The sequence below is a fragment of the Oryctolagus cuniculus genome, chromosome 4, assembly GCF_964237555.1.
Source record: "Oryctolagus cuniculus chromosome 4, mOryCun1.1, whole genome shotgun sequence".
Lineage (NCBI taxonomy): Eukaryota > Metazoa > Chordata > Mammalia > Lagomorpha > Leporidae > Oryctolagus > Oryctolagus cuniculus.
In genome coordinates, this window is record NC_091435.1 from 147,555,190 (window position 1) to 147,571,724 (window position 16,535).

General features: G+C 58.0%; 1 protein-coding gene across 1 annotated transcript in view; it reads left to right on the plus strand.

Moving 5' to 3' along the window:
• RAB6B (RAB6B, member RAS oncogene family) overlaps nucleotides 1-16,535 on the plus strand; it is a 60,715-nt gene that overhangs the window by 23,221 nt on the left and 20,959 nt on the right. Inside the window, exon 2 of the mRNA XM_002716590.5 lies at nucleotides 4,926-4,984. Within this exon, the coding sequence (XP_002716636.3) occupies nucleotides 4,926-4,984 (59 nt within the window). The remainder of the gene's footprint in view (nucleotides 1-4,925; nucleotides 4,985-16,535) is intronic.

The window sequence follows — 16,535 nt, forward strand, 5'->3', positions numbered from 1 at the left end:
GACAGCCCAGGGCTGTGCACTTCACACCTGGCTGGTGAAAGGCCTGCTTCGTGGTGCTGCCTGTAATGGAAGAGCTTCTACCCTTAGCTCAAGGGATTGATGTCACTCCTCCTTTCCTCTGAACACCCTGTGGTGTTTGTCCTTTGGTGGTGACAATTACAAGGAAGGCTTTTAGGAGTGACCCGAGTCCAAGGCGATTGCTTGTTATTGGTTTCCACTCTCACCATGTGCTGGTCCCAAAGCCAGGTGACAGGGAAGCCCTGGGCTGTGACTCTGACCCCTGGGTTCTGCCACCATCTCCTGCTCCCCATCCACCCCCAGGCCCACTGCCTCTGTGCTCAGCTCAGCCCTGTCTCGCCTGCCTCCTGCCCCAGTCTGCCTCCGTAGCACATTCTCCCACAGTGATGGGAGCTTGCGTTCTGAAGCACAGGTCTGCCGCTCTGGTCTCCTGCAGCTGTGTAAGAAACCAGCCCACAGCTTCGCAGCTCCAGACCATGAGGGTTTTACTCTGCCCCTGATTTTGTGACTGGAGCGGGCTCTGGCAGGGAAAGTGCCTCTGTTTGCTGCAGCATTGGAAGCTGCTTGGAGGTCAGGGGCAGGGGTGATCTGAAGGGTCACTCACTCACAGGTCTGCCGGCCTCAGTTTCTCACTCCATGGGCATCTCCGTATGGGCTATCTTGGGCTTCCCAACACCGTGGTGGCTGAGTTGAAGGGCTAGCCTCTAGAGCGTACCCTGGGCAGTGGCTGGGCTGCCACTGCTTCCTTTTTAATGTCTATTTGAAAGGTAGAGAGGGGCTAAAGGGAAAAAGAGAGAGAGAGAGAGCTTCCATCTGCTGGTTTACTCCCCAAATGGCCACAACAGTTGAGGCTGGGACAGACAGAAGCCAGAAGCCAGGAGCTCCATCTGGGTCTCCCATGTGGGTGGCATGGGCCCAAGAACCTGAGTCATCACCCGTTACTCTCTGCATTAGTAGGGATCCGGATCGCAGTGGAGGTGGAACTCCACCCTCGCTTCTCTGATATGGGATGTGGGCATCCCCAGCGGCTGCTTAACCTGCTGCACCGCAACACCCCCACTCCCCATGCTGCCATTGCTAACCCAGCCTTGGAACTCACACGGTGCCACGTCTGCCATCGTCACGGCCCAGCCAGGTTCTCTCCTTACTGGAACATCAGGGCTGCTCAGTGAGAGACGAGCACGTGCTGGCTGTGTCTCTGTGGGCGCCGTGTTCACAGCACCCTCTGCCCGAGACCCTGCTGGAGCCCCGACAGCCGTTGGAGAGCAGCCCGAGCTCCTTGGTGTGGCCGCCATGGCCTCTGCCCCGGCTGCCCCTCTCTCCCTCCACAGCGGGCCTCAAACTTTCGGATGCAGTGAGCTTCACACCCGCGTGGCACTTCTGGAATGGTGCTCGATGCTCAGCCTGTCCCCATGTGTGCTTGGCTTCCTTGTCCCGTGACAAACCTCTGACTGTGGGGGCCCCCAAGTGTGTCACCCCCAGCCCCCAGTACCATGGCTTGTGGCCTCTCATCCCTGCCTCTGTGCGGTGACCCCCGCTGGCCCCCACCCGAGTGCTGCTCCCTCCACTGGCACCCCCATCTGCATCGCTGCCGTCATCAGCAGATCTGCACTCGCATCCCAGCTCCACTGCCTACCAGCCCGGTGACCTTGGGGCGTCCCTAGCCCCTTAGATCATGGAGAGGACTAAATAAGGAACCCTCGGAAGGGCACCAAATCCCGTGTCTGGTGTTGAGCAGGCACCCAGCCCGAGCGTTTCCTTTCTTCCTCTCTAGAAGCTCCTGGCAAAGGCTGTCAGGTGTTTTTCCTCTCACTGTGGTTTGGTTGGAAGAGCAAAAGTACATCGCCCTGCTTAGTCACCGAAGACGAGCAGAACATTGCTGAGCCGTGCGCGGGGAGGACAAGGCAGTTCAACAGCAGTTTGCCTGCTTGTGTTTCATAAAATCCAGCGAATCTGTGCCCAGCTGTGGGCGAGCTGCCTTGGGGAGGGCTGGAGTGTGACCTTGAGAGCAGAGCGCAGGGGCGGCTCCTTCCCAGGCTCCGCCCCTCCACCCTCACCCTCACACCTCCTAGGAGCTGGGGGCAGGTGGAAGCCGCTGCCCCTCGCAGGCCATGGCAGCCCCAGCTGTCCTGCTGGCCTCTGAGGTGAGCCGGAGTAGCCAATGGATGGTGTGCAAGCTCTTCATTGTGGCTTCCAGCACCTAGCCAGGGCTGGAGGGCGGGTGTGGGGTGAGGAGGAGGCACTTCCCTCCCACTGGGCTCGGCTCAGAGAGGGGCAGGGCTCGCCGACCAGAAATGAAGCCCACAGATGCTTGCCACACAGCCTGTGGAGGCCGGGGAAGGGAAGATGCGCACATGGGGATGGGCCCTGCACAGGGGGGATAAGAGGTGTTTGGGAGAGGGGCTGCAGCATCTCTCCCAGACGCAGGGCCACCCAGGGCACAGCGGTGGGTCCTAAGACCCAGCCTGAGCAGCAGAGAGCTTTGGAGAGGAGCAGGCCAGGCTGGTCCAGTGGACGGGGTGCAGGTGGGAAGAAGCTTGGGGGCTTTGGGCCCAGCGGTGCAGGAACTGCGCAGGCATTGGCGGGCTCTAACCACCAACGCCAGGCTGGGGACTGAGCCACGGTGTCCTGGTAGCCATGGAAACGGGGAGGGCGCTCTGCCGTGAGGAAGGAGAAGGTCTGTGCTCTGGACCGTGAGAAACACTGAGGCCCAGGGAGTAGCACAGTCGCTCCCTTGCATAGCAGAGCGAGAACAAATCCCTTGTACAATCCAGGCCTCAGTTGGGGTGGGGGCCGCCCCGCTCCCTTCCTGAGCCCTCAGCTCCCAGTGTCTGACATTCCCGACCAGGCCAGGCACCTCACAAGCAGGGAGAGCCCCCGCCTCCTGCCAGTCCCAAGGAAGAGGAGGCGTGGCTTGACAGGGGCCTTCCCTGGAGCTCTGTGACATCTTCAGTGGTGGGAGTGGTGACCTCACAGGCTCCTGAAGCCCAGGCCGACCCATGCACACCAGGGCGGGCCTGCGAGGGGAAAGGAGCTCCTTGTCAGCAGCCCACGTGGGACCTGCTCAGCACTGGCCTGCACCAGCGGCAGCTGTCACCTGCCATCAGCTTCCCTTCCACTGTGGAAAGTGGGGGTGATGGGAGGCGCTGCTCAGAGCTGCGGGCTAGAAAAGCTGGGGCAAGGGCTGAGCCCAGCGTGGCTGCAGGCTTCTCGCAGGCAGGGGCCACATTCGCTCTGTCTGCCCAGCCCCTGGCATCGCCTGGAGCTTACCCTGTAAATACTGGGTCCACATGTGGCCTGTCCTGGTTGTTGTGGGATTGTTCAGGAAATACCCCACAGTCCCAGCAAGCAGTGTGTTTTCTTGCAATTCTCTCCTGCTGCCTAGACCCAGCCAGGACTGATCCACTGCCCAGGGGGGAGGGGAGGGGTGCTGGTGTCTTGAGAAGGGTCACTCCCTGTGCAGTGCACTTCCTGTCCCTTCAGCAGCTCTTGGAATTCCACCTCCTCTCTTCTCTGCTCACTCAGTGGCGCCAGGGAAGAACCTTTCGGGAGAAGAGAACAGAGATCTTTCCACCTGTCCCCCCTACCCTGACCCTGCTCGCCCCATTGCCCGAATCCCTGCCTAGGGGAGTTCCCAGAGGACCTGGGGTCCCTGTCTCCCCCAGGAGGCAGGAACTTTGCACCTCCCAGCCAAAAGGAGGAGGCTGAGTTCTCCCTGGCTCAGCTGCGCTGCTGGGTCTGCCCGTGGCCTCAGGGCTGGTCCTCAAAGCACTTGTCACCTACCTGTGCTATTCACAGGGAGATTTAAAGACAGCTGTCTCTCCACAGCCCAGTTTCTTTCAGAAACTCCAAGTGCCATTGCCAGGTAAAGATGAGAAGGCAGGCTCTTTCCCTTGGCGGATGTCAGCTGTTAGGGTACGAGTGCCCTCTGTCGCGCCGTGCACTTTTGAGGCTTCAGGACGGGCAAAGGCCTCTCCGGAGGGGCCCTGTTGGGTTGCCCTGCACCATCCAAGTGGTGGCCAGAGGTCCCGCCGTCCCCCCAGCCTGTTGTTGTCCTGCTTGGGAAATGGGGAGGGGCTCTCCAACCTGGATGCCTGCTTTCCCAGCCAGGATTGCCTGTTTCCTGCAGCCCAGAGCAGAGAGGGCCTGGAGCCAGCTCAGCCCAGCAGGCTCCTGCTGGGCCTCCCAGCACCGTGGCAGACACACAGTGGGGTGTGTCCATGGAGAGCCATGGAGGGCCTGGCCTAACAAATGTCCCTTCGTCACCCTCCTTCCCCTTCCAGATGATTAGCAATTCAGCAGTCAGCATTGCGGCCCCTGCCAGGCCCCAGGGGACCTGCCTGCACAGGCTTAGGTTGGAAGCCATTGTCATGATGGTGGTGGGTTCCTCCTGGGGCTGCTGAAGACCCTGTGCTGGGCTGGGCAGTCAGGCACGCACTCCAGACTGATGCTAGGGCCTGACCCTAGGGCCTGGCTGAAGGAACAGGCAGTAAAAAGTAGGCTCCTTTGCAGGCCACCGACAAGGCGGCATTTGCAGGTGAACAAGGACAGGCGCGAGAGGCGCGTCTTGTTTGGCAGCCATTAGCTCTGATTGTCACCTACGGTTCTTGTGCCAGTTGGGCTTTCCTGGTCGAGGAGGACCTGGGCAGGGGCGGTGCGAGCTCCCAGGGCATGCAAGGCCCCCTCCTTTTGGGACTCTGGAGCCTGGTGGGGGTGAGGGGGCTCTACTCAGCCACCTGGCTGGGGGCTCAGCTGCCTCGGGCCCTCCCTGCCTCCCACATGTGCGCCTGTGCAGCTGGGCCCTGGCTCTGTGCTGGGGTGGTGAGAGCTGCCTCCTCCAGACGCGGTGTTTTAGAGCATCTCTGCCTGTGCCATGGCTGAGCCCCTCTCTGCTTGTTGTTTTGCAGTCGGGAAGACGTCTCTGATCACACGGTTCATGTACGACAGCTTCGACAACACGTACCAGGTGAGGTCCCTCCCGGGTGGCCGCCCTCCTCCCCAGCCACCCGGGCCGTCGGCTCCCAGAGTGCAGAGCGCGGCTGGCCTCACTCGGCGCCTGCTAAGCTGGGATGTGAGCTGGACACATACCCCCTCTCTGGACCCCTCCCCTCTCTCCGTCACAGACACACACATAGCCTTGGGCTTCCTTCCCTGGACAGCCTTGTGTGATGGCTTGCCCTGCCCTCTGTGAGCGGGGACAGGACAGGGGACAGGACAGGGGGACAACTGTGGCTCCTGCCTGTAGAAGGGCGATCTGAGGTCAACTGCAGGTGCAGAGGTGGCTCCGGGTGGCCCTGCAAGTCAGCCCCACGCCCTCTCCTGGCACCACCAGCAAGAGGAGCAGAAACTTGCAACTGTAGCTATTTCACAAAAAGTATAAACTTAATCATTTCAACTCTTTTTAAGAAAAAATTACGATTTTCTTCCTGAAGATAGAGATAAGCATTAATGGATTTTTCTAAGCTAGTGGGTTCTGTGAGGTCCTGGTTCCAAGAGGTGTTAGTTGGTGCTTCTTGGAATAAAGGGAGGGTGTTGGTTCAGTTAGGGAAAGGAAGTTGGCTGCAAGCCTGCTCAGGCCTCTGCTCCATCACTGCATGGTTTTGGTTTGCAGACAAGGGTACAGTGTGTTTGGTCATGGAATTCTTGTGTCATTGTGCCCTCCAGGGACAGATATTCATAGACGGCGCTGGGGACTGCTGTTTTGAGTCGTTTGACCCTTCCTGGGTGCAGAGAAGAGGCGGAGGGTGCTCTGTGGACTCTGTGTCCACGTCTACTCTGTGGTCTGCCTGTCTCACTCAGACCACCCTCGTCTGGGCCTCGGTTATGGCCCCTCCCCTGCCCGCCTCTGATTTTGACCTTGACCCTGATGTAGTCTGAGATACTGGATCCCAGGGCACTTGGAGGGGAGGGGCAGGTGGCTGTGGGAGAGGAGCCTGCGTGACTGCACCGCCCTGGGGCCTGGCCGTTGAAGTGGTCCCCTTGGCTCTGCTGGGCTGGTTCCATGTGGACCAGGGCTTTGGCCAGCAGGGGCTTGTGAGCGCCCATCCTCCTGATGAGGGACTGAGAGGCAACAGCTCCAGCAGATGTCCGTCCTGGAGTCTGACCTGGCTCTCGTTTATGTGTGTGCCTGTGCGTGTGTGCATACATGTACACATGTATGCATGTGTGTGTGTCACTCAGATTATTAGGATGTGCCAGTGACTCTTTTGAATGTTAATGACTTACAGTGCCTCCTGCTGGTGGCCCATGGATAACAGTGGGACTCTTGGCAGTGCTGGGTGAAAGTCCCTTGAAATCTCACCCCCTATGTCCGTAGCACTGTCACCCGCCCCTGCCCAGTGCTTGTCACTCACCCGTGCTCCGCGGCCTCTTGGCTTGCCCCCCGTGTGGGGACATAGACAGCCTCCCATTCCTGTCTCACTGACTCCCCTTTCCTCTCCCCTCTCCTGCTGGGAGAATTCTTCTGATTCGGAGGCTCAGAGCATGTCTGCTCCGGGAGCGAGGTCCTATCACTCCGCTCCCCTTCCGTGGCCCTGCTTTATCACCGCACGCTGTCCTCAGCTCCTGTGGCCCCGTGTCACCATAATGGCAGCTCCTCCAGGCTCTGTCTCTGAGCTGGGCTCTGGGCTGGGCCAAGGCCAGCACCCACCTTGGCTCCACCACTGCGCTTGTGGGTCTGGCCCAGGGCCTGGCTGTGACTGGTGTCACAGATGCCCTTGGGTACACAAGTGGAGAGAAAGCGTGTGCCTCAGGGTTTAGACCCCATAAGACAGAGAGGCCCCAGAGACCCAGAGTCAGAGCCAGGGGGAGAGAAATCCCCAAGAGAAATAGCGGGCTGCCCTTAGCAGGATATTCCCACCTCTCCCTCCCCCCCCTCCGAGCGAGGGCAGTTCCTTCCCCAGTGCCCTTTAGAGGGGTGATTGCCTGGGAGGCTGAGCTCCCGGTTCCGTGCACACACAGGCTCATTTTAATGAACTCTCGGGGGGGGGGGGGGCGGTGTTACTGGCCACAGAGGGGAGGGCGGTTGCCTGAGCGAGTCTCGTGGGTTCTTTTCCTCAGCTTAATATAGAAATAAAAAGCCAGGAAACAATTTGCAAAGAGGCAGGAACTTTTATTCAATTGGCAAGTGATAGAGAAAACATCTGATCAGAGAGGCGAGCAGGCGGAGTGCCCGAGCGGGACACTGGCTCTGAGGGAGTGTCCCGGGTTTTTAAGGCATTACTGTTTTTTTCACTGGGTCATTCTGTGGGGGCGCCCATTGGATGGAGGTTTCACGTATGTATGTTGATTGGCTTGGGGCTCAAGGAGATAGCCGGGGTCTCCTGGAGACTGTCTCCTTAGGGGCCAGCCTCTTCCCTGCTAGCTCTGGGTAGAAGATGGCAACTAACTTGAAGGCATGGTTTAAAACCGCAAGGTCACACAAGATAGCCAGGGTCTCCTGGAGCCGGTCCGACTGCCCCCAGGTGCTCAGCCCCTTCCCCTGCCAGCTGTGGGTGAAAGAGTGCACCCACCTGGAGCTGTGATTCAAAGCTGCAAGGTCGCCCATGCAGCACAAGAAGCTATGAGTGGGGGAGATGCCAGTTGGCCTGTGGACTGGCTCTCCAGCCACCGCTGGCAGCCTGTTTGTGAAGGACATTCCACCTACATCTGAAGGGGCCCAGAGACCCCCAGCCCCACTGGCCGGCCTCAGGGTGGGAGGGAATGTCGTTTTGTTTTTCTTAATGTAGCAAAGGTGCTTGGAAAGTAGAACCCTGGCTTGGGGACAGACTTCACCCTCTCCCCAGGTTTTCCCCCTGCACAGAGACTGTCTCAGCCGCCCCCCAGTAAATATGCTATCAGCCTGGAAGAGCCTGCCCTGTCCCCTATGCTGAGAGGCCCAGATAGCTCCCAGGATGGAGTGTAACCCCCACCCCCTTTTAATTAATTTATTGGAAAGGCAGAGTTACAGAGAGGCAGGGGGGAGAGAGAGAAAGAGAGAGAGAATATCTTCCATCTGCTGGTTCAATTCCCAGATAGCCTCAATGGCTAGAGCTGTGCCGATCTAGAGCCAGGAACCAGGAGCTTCTTCCAGATCTCCCACGCAGGTGCAGGGGCCCAAGAACCTGGGCCATCTTCTATTGCTCTCCCAGGCCATAGCAGAGTGCTGGATTGGAAGCGGTGTAGCAGGGACTTGAACCTGCACCCATAAGGGATGCTGGCACTGCAGGTGGCAGCTTTACCCACTACACCACAGCACCGGCCCCCCTCCTGCCTTTCTGTGTGTTCCTCCCCACCCCCACTCCCTTCACCCACCCACACAGCCAGTGCCTGTCACGCACCTGCTCTGGGTTTGGAGAGGCAGGAGGGGAAGTGGCCTGGCCATGGGAACTGTCCTTGCCCTCAGCGTGGAGAGCAGAGGGGTTGGTCTGGGCCTAACTGTGCCTGTGGCCCAAGGGGCCGCTGAGATGCCCTCGTTGTGGAGCTGGGCTGCTCTGCCCTCACAGAGTCCGTTCTCCTGGCAGGCCCTGGGGAGATGCCACTGTGTCGGGCTGGGGACATCAGCAGAGCAGGTCTTCTGCCTTCTCTTGTTTGGGACACAGACACAGACACACACAGACACACACACACACACACACCACACACCCCACACATGTTCTCTCAATGCATGCACTCACTGGCTTCTCACCACCCTACTACCATCTAAACCTACTCACTGGAAGAAGTGAAGAAAAAAAAATCAAGACTCCCAGCCAGGTGAGGCTCACATCTGCAATAACTCCTGTACCTGAACTCTCAGCTAAGAGACTACTTCCAACATGTGTCATTAAACAAAAGCCCCGACACCTGCTTATGTGGGCCAGCCCCCTCTCCTCCCTCCCACAGGCAGGTTAAGCACAGGTACAGGGCCAGGTACGCGGCTGCCTTGTACCACCTGCAGTGGGGGTCTCAGACCTCCACAGTTGAGGTTGCTGAGGGTAAGGGGAGCGTTTGGAAGCAGGCTCTGCCAGGGCCTCTCCTGGGCCCCCCTCTCCTGGCTGCAGGTCAGCATTACCTGCCCGAGGATGGCTGGGACACTCACAGCCTGGCTCAGTAATGGGCACTTTTAAGCTGTCAGAGGTGGTCGAGATGAACTCCATGGCTGGACCTCACAGCATGACCCACCGCGCTGCCCTGGGAGAGGCTCCCAGCCTGTGGAGTTTACACAGCTGCTCACAAGGGCACGCCTCTGATGCTGCAGGCACCCCTGCCCAGGCGCCCTGCAGCTTTTGGGAGGGCACACCATGGCTGTCTCTGCTGCGCCCTCCCAGGGGAGGCCTGCCCTCCCCTGCACCCGCGCCTCTTTTCCTGCCTGTTCTGCCCTGAGGCTTCCTGTCTCACCTTCCACCCCGACACAGTAAATCCTTACGGATCAGTGCTGTACAACAGCACAAATACGTTCTCACACCTCTGGAGGCCGGGGTCCAAAATCAAGGCGCAGAGGGCTGTGCTGCTGTTAGTTTTAAAACCTTTATTATGTTTTTCAAGAAAACCTCACTCGAAAGGCAGAGAGACAGAGAGGTCTTCCATCCATTGATTTACTCCCCCAAATGACCCCAGCAGCCAGGACTGGGCCAGGTGGAAAGCTGGAGCCAGACTCCCACGGGGGGAGGCAGAGACCCAAAGTTGAGCCATCACTTGCTGCCTCCCAGAGTGTGTGTCAGCAGGAAGCTGGAGTGGGAAGCAGAGCCGAGACTCCAATTCAGGCACTCTGATGGGGTTGCAGGCATCCCGGGTGGCGCCTTAACAGACTTCTCCCAGCTCCAGGGGTGCTGTGTAACTCCCACCTCGGCCCCCATCTGTACACGGCCCGAGCACAGTAAGATGTGCCTGTACACACAGGTCTTCTGCGCTCTGCGGTGGACTCTGTCCCCTGCTCTGGGTTGGATGCCATATCCCATGCCCTGGCGGGGAGGCCCCCGCTGCCTCCTGGCTGACTGCACACACTGGATCCAGCTCCTCTCAGTATCCTGATCTGGGCTTCATGCTGTGGTCCCAGGGCTCTCTCCCCCAGCCCTAGGCTTCTCATCTGACTGTACTTCTTCAAGGTGAACACACACACATGCACACATGCATGCATACAACACTAGATTGTGACGCCTGGGCCTTCCGGGAGTGCTCCTTCAGCGTGCACCCCTTCCCTCTCCAGCACGGCTGTGTCAGGCCCTCCCTGTGCCTGCCTGCAGCTTTCTCCCCTTCTCTGAACACCCTCCCACTCACCGGAGCACCATGACACCCAGGGCCCTGCCAGCACGTGACTGTCTGCACAGTCCTCATGGGCATCAGGCACTAATATGGGACAGGGGGTGAACAGGAAGATGCTCCCTGTGGCCACAGCGGCGCACACTTGCCCTGGGCGGCCCTGAGGCCTCACCCTCCCGCCTCTCACCTTTTCCCACCTGCCCAGGATCTGGCTCCTTGCAGGCCCCCAGCTTGGCCACCTAACAACAGGTGTGCCCTTCAGCACAGGCCCCAGGTCTGTCCAGACTCCCTGGGAGAAGGCTGATGTCAGTGACCCAAAGAAAACCGCCACGGCCTAAGAGCTGATGAGGCTTCTGAGATGGAAAATAGAGGGAGGCAGAGCCCCGAAGGTGGGGTGTCCCCGTGTGGTGCCTGGGGAACCCTGGCAGCACAGGGGAGTCAGGGACAGGGTCCCCACCCTGGTGGAGGAGGGGGGAGGGGCTCACACCAGGAGAGGGAGTCAGCGTGTCCCCTTACACCTCCTTTCTCCTCGGAAAGCCTTGCGGGGGAGGCCTGCGTTCTGGCCCCGGGTCTACTGCCCAGCTGGGAGGCCCTGGCCCAGCTGCTGGATTTCTTAGCATCGGTTGTACTTTATTATCCTGGAAACTATTTGGGTGAAATTCCACCCCGTACCACCTAGACAGGTGGCTTCAACCTTCGGCAGTAGGAATGTGATTAGTTTGTGTTCAGGCCTTAGCTTACATGGTCTTCAAGTCTAAATGATGGAAAATTATGGGCCAAAATCCTTGTTGCTACAAATGAGCATTCCCACACACTGCCTCGAAATGCAAAACCAGAACTGACAACCCGAGAGCCCCCGCAGGGGACAGTGATGAAGTGAAGCTGACTGTCACCGGCCAGCAGTGTCCTAGTGGGAGGCGCCAGGGCCCCAGCCAGTCCCGCTTTGCAGCCCGGCCAGGAGATGCTGGGTGCCTGGTCCTCCAGCACAACCCTGCAGGCCTCAGGTCACCCTAGCAACCTGAGGGTCTCATCCTGCGAGTGCAGTGGAGTTTGTTGTGGGCAAACTTGAACTTTGTCCTGCATTCAGATACAAGACACCGTGATGCCGTGTCCTCTGACACCCGCTGGGGCACCGCCAGTCACCCGGTGCTCCCGCTGGAGCCCTCCCTACCCGAGCCTGCCCTGACGTCTTTCCTCTCCCTCCCTCCTTGTGTCTGCTCTTTCCCTCTCTTCTGTCAGCATGCACAGATGGCAGTCGCTCACCTCTAGTGCAGAAAGCAAACAGTGGTTTAAGTGCACCTGGTTTTCCAGGAGCAGGGAGCCGTGGGGCAGACACTGTGCCCTCAGGCCCCTGGATTCTTGCTCAGACTCTGTCCCACTCCTTGACATGTCCACAGCAGGGTCTCACCTTCATGCAGACAGGCTGTGGCTGCTCCAGACATCATATCCGCATTCCAGGTGAGCAAAGAAAGCAAGACTTCTCTGGAGCTGCTCCACCAGCAGACTGGTGCTGATGTGTTATTGGCCAGCATTGGCTCACATGGTCACTTTCGCCTCTAGAAAGACAGGGAAAGCAGAATTTAGGTTTGTACAGTCCCTCAAGTAGAGTCCAGCAAGGGAGTGGCTGCTGCGAGACTTCCTGATAAATGATTTGTGCTGCCGTTCTCTGTCCCGGGTGCCAGTGGCCCTTCCCAGTTCGTTTTGTAGGTGACACACAGGGAGCTTTGTGGGTGGCCTCAGAAGCCAACCACCTGTAGAGCCTTCTGCCTTGAGAGCCAAGGGGGTCCTGGTCCACATGGCTCTGTTTGCCATCCTCAGGCCCCACCCCCGGGCACGCCTGTGGCCCCTTTGAAGGGGTAACTGATGTTGGTATAAGTCACCCTTTACTGGAGCTTCGAAAGGGCAGATTGCTTGGCTGAGATTCTAGCCCACAGTCAAGACAGGAAGGAGCCATCCACTAAATAGTTAAAGTGGCAGTGACGGAAGCATAGGATGTCTCTGCTGGCAGAAAAGTGGCCACCAGGGCCGTAGAGACTTTGAAACCAGGTCTCCGGAAGGGTCCAGGCAGCTGCGCCTCAGCCTCCTGAGCCAGCACCACCCCCAGAGCGCCTTCCTGGGCTTGGGTCAAGGGCAGACCTCACCCAGCCTGTTTCCCAGAAGCCACTGCTTGCTTCCCCCACAAAGCACCCACTGCCCAGTCTGAATCCTTAAGTTTTGCCACAGTCATTTGCATGCTGATTTGCATGACTTAGCCCTGATTGGCTCGTGGTGCAGGGCGCTCACAGCAGCTTCATTGTCAAGGGCTTGTCAAGCCCAGCTGCTTTTCTGCCGCTTGGTGATGCTTCCCCAGCCCTGGCCCTGGGCCTGGCCAAGGCTGAAAGGAGACGCGCATACACGCCTTTTCTTTATTCCTCTTCCTGAGAAGAGACTGGAGGGAGTTTATGCAAATCGCCATGCGAGTGCGCTGCAGACGGCATGGCTGTGTTGTGTCGGAATGTGGATGTGGAGTTCTGTTTTGTAATGAACGCACGTAGCCGAGAGGCTTCAACTGGTGCCCCAGGAAAGGTCTCTGCTCGGGGAGCAGCCCGGCCAGTGCAAGTTCTGTGCAGCTGGGTGTGTGCTGGACTCTCGTCCCATCCTGTCAATCCCCGGTCCTGCTGGGTCAGGAGATGGCAAACGTGGGTGCGGCCGTGACACCTGTGCTTGCTAAGATTCTTCCCGTTCACAGGCAGTGCTTTGTGCAAGCACAAAGACAGTAAAGGAAGAAATAGATATTGCCAGGTCAGGGGTCACCTTAGCATAGCAACGTGCAGCCAGAAGTGGGGCCCGCCTCTCCGACTGACAGCCTCTGCTGAAGCCCCAGGAAGACTGGGTCACTGGGATAACTGAGGTGGAGAAGCTGGACAAGCACTGGATTTGAGCATCTTTGGTGCAGGTCTTGTCAGAGCCATTAACACACCGTTGTGCTTTGTGCAAGGCACTACTGGAGCAGCTCCCAGGAGGGGCTGGAGTATGCAGCCTTTCCCAGCAGGACTGGGTCCCAGCCTGCTTCTGTCCTGAGGGTCACCTCGCAGGCTGGGATTCGCACAGCCAGGCTGCGCGGCATTGGAGGCTGTCCCCACGGTGTGCGTCCCGCAGTGTCTTCTGGAACCCCCCGGGCTGGTCGGTCGCTAATTCAGGTCCTCTCTTTCATTTGTGTGGCAGTCGCAGGATGCAGAGTAGCCATCCTGAAAGGAAGCCCTAACTGTCCCTGGTTTAGACGTAGGAAGCCGAGGGCCATAGGGGCAAAGCTGTTTCCACAGGACATTCCCAAGCCCTCCACAGAGCACGCGGGCCCTGCCAATACTGACAGAGCCACTGAGAACAGCCCAGGCCCTGCAGGCACATTGCTCACCCAGGTCCCTTTGACGGGCACTCTGCTGGCTGTGTGACAGCTCCCCTGGCATTGACAGGCAGTCTGGGTTGCCGGCAGGCATGTGCCCCCTGCCCTAAGGGCCTGTGATGACTGCAGTCCGTCTCAGCCTCTGGGCAGCCCTGGGGCTGCTTGCCTACCATGAACCTGGGATTTGCTTGCTCCATGCACGCGTAGTGCACCTGCCCATGCCTGCCGACACTTGTGCATGCAAATAAATGCGTAGTTATGTACATATAGTGCATCCCAACTCATCCGCTTGTCTGCTCACACATGCTCACGCCCACATGCCCATCGATACACACACATCGGTGGCCTGAGCTGATGTGTAAGAATGAGTGTACCCTGTTGGTCACAGGGAATCCACAAGGCTGGAGGGGCTTCAGGTAGGAGGGGTGGCCTTCTGGGAAGCTAATTCCTCTTGGTTGGTGTCCCCATTTTTCTCCAGAGTAGACCTGAAGCAGGAGCCACATATAGAACTGTCCTCCACAAGGAGAAAGCTTAGTGCCCGAAGGGAGTGGAGGGGAGAGAAGGTAGCTAGAGCTCAGCGTTTAGCTCGGAGCTTCCTGGTGGCCACGGGGAGAGGAAACACAGTGAGTAGTTCCCACACACTGATGGCAAGAAGCTCCCAGGTGTGGGTGAGCCAGCATTGCTGCTGCTTGAAGGAGCTTTTGCAGTAGGCATGAATAGTTGGCATGGAGGGTTCCTTTGGGCAGTGGGGGTCTTGTGTTAATGAACCCGTGAGGCAGAGACCCTCCTCATATGGTGGCTTATGATGCAGACCCTCACAGACCTGCACAGCACTAAGCCCACCTAATCTTCCTCACCTGCTGCTGAAACCATTTGGGAATGTGTGGGTAATGTGTCCGGGGCCCACAGCCTCAGAGGATCTGATTTGGCACAGCTCAGACTCCAGGAACCAACCAAGCGGTAGTCACTTCTGTGTCTAGAGCCCAGTATTCCCAGGATGCCAGACACCCCAGCTGCTCAGCGTTAAACAGTCTGTGCCGGGCTGGTCAGCTCAGCTGCTTCCTAAGACCACTCCTGGACTCTGCTTAGCCCTGTGAGGAGCCCACAAGCCTGGGGCTCACTAGCTGTCTGCATAGGAGCGACACCAAGGGTGGGTGCTCGTCCCTGGACCTGGTGGTGTGGCTGCAGGTGTCTCCGGAGAAGCAGTGCCACGGGACGCCCCTCAGAGGCCACTCCAGCTGGCACGGGCTCCGGAGGAGCTGGCCCACCTCGGCTACCTTTTATTTCCTCACCTGAAGCCCATGATTTAGCATCAGAGGAGACATCGGTCCCCAGGCCCCTGCTGACCTGCTGTGGGACGCCAGGCAAATCGCGTTCCTACTGTGAAGCCCTGTGCCTTGTGGCCGGTAGAGATCGTGCTCCAGGCCTGAGACCTCTCTGTCCTCTCCTCCTCAGACGTGCCAGGCTGTGTGTGCGTCCTGCAGCCTCTCCACAGGTCTCCTCCCTCTCTTTCCTCCCTGAGCCCCTTCCTCACTGCCTTGGCCTAGCCCACCCACTCCCCTTTCCCATCACCCAGACCTTGGCATGGCTCCTGTCTCCCTTCCGCTGGTCCCGCTCAGCGTCCTTCAGCCAGGGTTGGCTTTGCAGGCCATGGTTGCTAGGCAGCTCCCTAAACTCCTGACTCCCCCCCCCCCACCCCCCCCCGTGTCTGACTCCATGGCGCCCCCATGTCCACTCTCCATGTGCTGTTCATTTTTGCTTTTCTGAAGGAAACCTGTGGTTTCACGCTTGAGGGTGTGCTGAAGCCATGCTCTTCATCAAAACCCAGTCTCCTGCATTTGCCCATGCGTGTCTGAGGGGACTGCAGCGTGTTCATGGAAAATGGGATTAAAACAGAAGTGTTGTTTGTGGAGCGCAAAAAAAAAAAAAAAAAAAAAGGATCAGTGCGTAGTTTTTCATGTTGCACATTTCCCATGAGCTTTTGGAAAACCCCTCATATGTACCATTTCTGATGCTTTTAATTTCTTCCAGAAAAATCCAAGTTTCCATCAGTGTCTTTTCCTTTCGGCCTCAATAGCTTCCTTTAATATCTCTTGTGAAGATCCACAGGCCATGAATTTTTGATTTTCATTTTTCTTTTTAAAAAGATTGATTATTTACTTGAAAGTCAGAGTTATACAGAGAGGAGAGGCAGAGAGACAGAGAGAGGTCTTCCATCCGCTGGTTCACTTCCCAGTTGGCTCCAACAGCTGGAGCTGCACTGATCTGAAGCCAGGAGCCAGGAGCTTCTTCTGGTCTCCCACATGGGTGCAGGGGCCCAAGGAGTTGGGCCATCTTCTACTGCTTTCCCAGGCCACAGCAGAGAGCGGGATCGGAAGAAGAGCAGCTGGGACTAGAACCGGTGCCCATATGGGATGCCCGTGCCTCAGGCCGGGGCTTTAACCCGCTGCGCCACAGCGCCGGCCCCATCCTTCAGCATCCTGTCATCCACTGTTTTCTGGCCTTCGCTTTTTCTATCAAGGCAGCCATCGGCCCTTATTGTTCCCTTGTGTGCCGTGTGTCGTTTTCCTCTGCCTCTTCCAAGATTCTATCTTTCTCTCTCATTTTCAGCAGTTTAACTCTGATGTGAACAGACATGGGATTTTGATTCTTTGATTTTTTAAAATGCTTCTTGGGTTCAAAAAAAAATCCTTGTTAATGTTCTTGAATCAGTACATGTGTCTTACTTATGAATTTAGGAAACTTAAAGAAATTATTTGTTTATTGGCAGCGGGGTGGGTAGAGAGCCTGTGATGGCCAGGACTGGACCAAGGCCAAAGCCAGGAGCATCGGGTCTCCCAGGGGCATGGGCGGAGTACAGGTCCTGCAGCCGTCACTGCTGCCTCCCTGGGTCTGTATTAGCAGGGAGGTGGAGTCG